At 28.1% G+C, this 6,064-nt stretch overlaps 1 protein-coding gene across 1 annotated transcript; it reads right to left on the bottom strand.

The window, feature by feature from the left end:
• Nucleotides 1-733: 733 nt before the first annotated feature.
• On the bottom strand, nt 734-5,753 carry LOC106692192 (tudor domain-containing protein 7A). Its single transcript, XM_014438098.2, has 6 exons — nt 5,476-5,753; nt 4,904-5,131; nt 3,912-4,154; nt 2,734-2,838; nt 1,004-1,212; nt 734-920 (listed from the first exon to the last, which is right to left on the bottom strand). Exons 1-6 carry the CDS (start codon nt 5,695-5,697, stop codon nt 749-751), a joined length of 1,179 nt encoding a protein of 392 aa, XP_014293584.1. The 5' UTR covers nt 5,698-5,753; the 3' UTR covers nt 734-748.
• Between the last annotated feature and the right edge of the window lie 311 nt (nt 5,754-6,064).

Here is a 6,064-nt window from a genome sequence, read left to right as displayed (position 1 = left end):
AATACTTTTTAAATGAATGGTTATAATCATTTATTTAAAAGGTATTTTAATTCTCTATTAAACAAAAAAAAAATTCATCATAAATTTCAACTTCATAAGACTTATTTATGTATAGAAAAGATGAACCATTCTACTTTATGCCTGATTCAGATAAATATGGTTCACCGTGACTTCAGTTTCATATCAAAAATTGGAATTTTTTTATTGATCGAAACTTAAAAAAAAAAAAAAAAACCTTTTAAATTAATTAAAAAAACAAGAGATGAGTCAGAAAAGAAATGTGCTCAACAGTCTGAAACAGACATAAATTCAATTAGTGTTTTCCTGAAAACAATCACATCTCTGAGAGATAGGTTCTCTGTATTTAATACACAGAAATTTTAAACTTTTATAATCCTATTTTTCAGTTTCTTCCATCACTTATTGAGAATGATATCTGTTGGGTATTTTAAAATTGATAATGAGTAATAAAACTGTTCCAACTGGTAAGGCTTCTCAAAAACAGCAAGCAATTTTGCTGGAAGCGAAAAATAAAGTTATGAAGTTGAATAATAGAGGTTTATTGAAAACTGAAATGGGAAAAAATTGAATTTACCAAGAATTGCCTTCCAACAATACTTAATGACAAAACTAAACTGGATTTTAAAACATGTATTTACATTTTTGTTGAACTGGACTCGACTTCAATTATAAAACAGAACCTGATGTAAGACCACTAAACAGATATGATGAAAATCTATTCTTAAAATTAAAATAAATTAATAAAGTTTAGCATTGAGGTTAGGGAATAATTGAACTTACCTATACTACCGCTTGGAAAATTATTACTTATTTGCTGCAAAATGTTTTTCTGAACACTATGTTCTGGCGTTGGTGTCGATTTAAAAGAAAACTGCTCCACTTTGTTGACTACATTCGTCCTTAAAATACAAACAAATTTATAAATTTATGTAACTGGTGTAGTTTATACATTAATAAAATATATTGTACATTAAGCACTCACAATTTACTATCAAGAATCAATGTCTGATTAATTGAAGCCATCAAATTATCTGGAACAGTTCTTTTGAACAACTCAACAACTGGAGTACCATCCTGAACTTTTCTGATTTTCGCTACGACAGATTCACCAAACAATAATTCTCTGAGTCGTGACATCCCTTCAGGGGTAAAAGCTTGAGATGTGACTTCGTGAAGCTTGGTTGCAATGGCCTAAAATTATTATAAACAGAACTTTGCATATTTATTGAATATCCATATAATCTCCATTTATATACACCTCTATTTATATTTATATCAATTCCTTTATATTAACCTCTCTTGTCTGAGTTTAAGAAGACAAGAGAGGGGAAGATTGGAACACATGTTTAATAAAAAATCTATAAATAAAAATATTTTTAATTAAAGAACATGAAAAAATAGCTTTTAACAATTTCAAAATTAACACCTGACAAAATCGAGGAAAACAAATTTTTTTGACAACAAAAGAACATTAAATAATAATTTGAATTTCTATACTGTTAACTAATCCCAAATAATGTCATTTTAACATAAATCTATAGGGAAATCATAATACAATAGTTAAAAAAAGTTCTCTTTTAGTCCCATTACAAAAGACAACTTAAAACTTCAGGGGCCCTGTACATATTTTACGATCGGGAACCCTTTTGCAGTGGATTACTCTACACATAGTAGTTTAAGTTCAGCGGCTAAGAAGGCTGTAGAAATGAGAATGAGGAGAAAAAGGGACTAAGCACTGACAAGCACGAACAAGGATATTCTTAGTTGGGTGACTGGAGGAGTAGGTTCCTCAGAATAGATGCAGGTAGCAAATATGGCACTCAAGCTCCCAATATTGGAGACATAAATACGAGAGAAAATTAGCGTTTTATATTTGTGAAAGAATAAATAGTGTTGTTGTGGATAAGTATTAGTTTTCATCAACAATAAAGACACTGTAAAAGGGAATTTAATGGTAACTATTGTAAATGTTGCTAAAGCAGGGTTTATTTAATTCAGTTGGTAATTCCAGATAAACAAGTGATTGTTCCCATAATAACACGCGATGTCACCTACAATAACAAGCTAATGTATCCTAATTTAGTGTTTAATATCTTATATTTAATGTGTAAATAAATGTTTCACAAGAATTACAACTGGTACATTTATTATATACTTATTATCATACACTATATTATATACTGATAGAGCTATTATTCAAAATTTGTGAGGAAAAATGAGTTAAAGTGAGAACATGTAGATAAGAGTAATTAGTAACATGTATATTTTTGAGATCAAAATAAAACCCCTGAAAGGGCAGATTGGTTAGTATGGGGATAAATTGCATAATATAAAAAAGAAAGATTCAGGTAGGTCTCATGTGCTCAAATTAAAGCTTATGAGTTGATCAAGAGGTCTTAGTGCCGCATTAGCATCCTGTCACCTTCATCTTGCCACTTCTCTTGTATAGGTGTCTTAGTAGGCAGAAATAGTGAAAACTATCATTTTCTGCTGATTTGGTGCTAAGTGTCTCTTAGTCTTCAATACAGTTGTGGTTGTACAAGACGTCAGAAAAGGCATGAGACGTCTTGTAAGGCAGTTGTACAATGTGGTGGCTTTTTGATTTACAACCACCACTGCTAAGAGGGCACCAAAAACTGAGACCCTAGAATATATGTAAGCCAAAAAAAGTTTGATGCCTAAATCCGACAAACATGCATAAAAATTAATTACCTGAGGAGGAATTTGAGAGAGAAGATATGATATTTCTTCTAAATTATAAAGATCTTCAATAAACACTGAGTCTTCACCACCAGAATCCAAAAAGTTAACTAATATCTAGAAAAAAAGTTTCAGTATACATCAAAATATGATATATAACAAATTTAAAAATAAGATATATTACATAAAAAAGAAAAATTATAGAACATGCTAGGGCATATTTTAATACACTGTCTCTAACAAGACCTAAAAACTGACTTTATGTGGTATAAAACATGAGCTTATTAAAACAATAATTAAAAAGTTGAAAAAGAAGAAGCTAAGTATTTTAAATTAATAAATCTAAATAAACTAATAAAATTAAACATACAAAAATGTTATTGAATAAAGAACTAATGAGACAACAGGTTCTCTTTGTCCCAGAGCCCTAACTTTATCAACATTTAATGAGATCATCAATTTAAAAATGAGGGTCAATCAAAGAGTAAAACAAAATTTAAATTAAATTTGACTACAATGAGCTGAAAATATCTTTGTCATTGGTCGCTTCACTAGGGACTAGTAAGAGGGAGATTACTATAAAAAAATAACAGTTGAAAAATTCCAATAAACTATATTCTAGCTAATTATAGTCCCATTTCAATGATTTCTAGGTTTTGTAGGGAATTAAAACAACAATCAAAACACAAACAAATCAACTTAAAAAAAATTGAGGTATGAGGATTTTAATAACTTTATTAAATATTCTCAGGTTGATATTTAAAAAATATAGATCGATCTAAAGTACACATATTTGCTAAGATAGAACCAATTTACATGATTTTAGTTTTATATAGTAGGGAATTTCATTATCTTTACATCCGATATGTATACTATACATATAGGATCCTATATGTATAGTTTTTGAGCTACTTGAAAAACTAACTTTTATTTAAGTATTAGAAATCATTATTTTTTTTTCAAACCAGCCTTAAAGTATGGATTTATTTAAAGCCAGCATTACAAATCTATATTACATGATTTAATAATCTTAACTTGTTTAATTAATTATTAATACCCATTAATAATCTTAACTAGTCATTTGTTTGCATCATCATTTTAAAGATGCACTCATCAATAAGCCAGTGAGTGAGATATTACAGAAAGCACAGCCGACTTATATAATTTTAAAATATAAAAGAAATAGATACCTGCCCGTTCAGACTTGTAGCATTGATTATCTTGACCCTATGTTTCTCACTATTTTGGTCTAAAAGATATACTTTATCTGGAAAGAGCTGGCTATAATCTTTTACACGATATTTCTCATAAGTTCCATCTTCAATATATTCCATTTGATTAAGTAATATAGTCAGTGTTTCACTAATGAACTGAATGTAGACAGATCCGTTTTCGTCGATGTAACTAACAGATGCTTGGTGTACACCATCTTCCTGGAAAAAAAATCAATAAATAAATATACCTTCTAGCTATAACCGTAACCTTCGTTACCCACCAATGAAACTGAGGAACTAACGCAATTAATAAAATAAAAATTATTTAACATCTTATTTACCTAACACATTCTAAGTTTCTTTGAATAAGTAAAACAAATTGATTTCTAAAAATGTCTTGTCTTTTCTCTCCTAAACTACCTTTATCATGTTTTTGATGAAAATGGGTGAAATGTGATAGATAGTTAGCTTAGACATGAGGAATGTAAATATTTTAAAACAAAATCTTTCATGACTGAAGAGTTATTTCTTAAGAAATAAAAAAATTATGCTATGCGAATTTCAGTAATTTTTTTTCTATTGTTTTGTAAAAAAAAAATAATGTGAAATCAATATATAGAACTATTCATGTGGTATAATTTTTCCAAAATTTCCCAAAAGTATGTTTTGGTCTATAATTTTTATGAAATATTAACAAAATTGGTTCCATTAAATTGTAACAAATGATGTAAATAGGTAAGGTCATTTTTAACAAAACCAATCAATGAAAAGTCTATTGAAACAAAAAAAAGTTACATTAAAACTTTAATATGAGTACTGTTTTTTAAAATATACTCATTAAACATTTTCAATATAGTAGTGAATGCTTATTAGTGATTTACACATTTTATTGGAAAACAGAACTTCTAGAAAGTCCTAAAACATGAAACACAAAACATTTTTTTAATAACTCTTAATTCCAGACTTACTTCAAATTTAACCATTCCCTTATAATTATAGTTAAATAAATATTTCAGCTTCTCGTTCAAGTTCACAGCTTCCTCTTGACTGGTGTCAAACAGCGTCACAGAAATATTTGGCTTTCGTTGCTCAACGACGGCAACGAGACATGAACCCACAATGTTTGTCAACAAATAATCTGGAGCTTCTTTACAATTTTTATAGCTTTCTAAGTTTTTAAGAGAAACTGTGATGGCCTGGAAAATAATGTAAACAAAATTATTTAATAAATATAAATAAATTTCAATATTTCATTAACAAGCTATAATTAGAAAATAATGAACATTGCATAAAAAAATTAACTATTAAAATATATACATATATAATATATATATATATATATTTGCCATGTTCATTCTCATGACTTTCTTTACTTGTCTTAAATAAAAAATGCAATTGAAAATTTTACTGCCTGCTTGAATACTATCCTTACCTTTGATAGTGAGGAAGCAATAATGAAAACAGCTTAAGAAAATAATTCCTATTATTAATAATTTAAGAAAAATTAAACATTAAAAATACCAATATTTTTGTTTAGTACCTGAGGCGGTAAGGACATAAACTTCGGTTCCAATTTATACAAAACTGATCTTGGAAGAACATCATCATCACCATGGTCAATAAATTTTACATGAATGTCATCAATATTTATTTTCAGGACGAGGACTCTGGCCCAACTTTCATTGCAATAGGATGCGTAGTATTCTCCCACGACAAGAAATGGATTAATTAAATGTTCCTTCTGCTGATACCATGATTCCATATCACTAGTTAAACTGTCCAATAATCCCTACAAAGCAAATAAATAGCAAATGTTTAAAATTTATAAAAATTAAATAGATTAGGTTGAATAAACTGTAAATAAAATTAAAGGACTTCATTCATTCCAAATATTAGTATCAATCGAGGATGTGGGTATAATAAGGGCCCATACTACAGAAGTAATATTTCAGCAATGAATTTCAAGTTTCATAACGGTTAGTCTTAACTTCTTTAATTTGATTTTATAAACTGCTTTACAAAAATAAACACATTAATACATATAATAATAACATTAAATAAGGAAAATACCTGTAAATTGAAAATAATTATTATCTCAGAATTACAATATGTCTTAAATCTTTTAACTT

Source organism: Halyomorpha halys, unplaced genomic scaffold (genome assembly GCF_000696795.3).
Source record: "Halyomorpha halys isolate HHAL.00 unplaced genomic scaffold, Hhal_1.1 Scaffold9929.1, whole genome shotgun sequence".
Classification (NCBI taxonomy): Eukaryota; Metazoa; Arthropoda; class Insecta; order Hemiptera; family Pentatomidae; genus Halyomorpha; species Halyomorpha halys.
The sequence above is the reverse complement of the archived record's forward strand: the minus strand, read 5'-3'. Positions and strand labels throughout refer to the sequence as shown.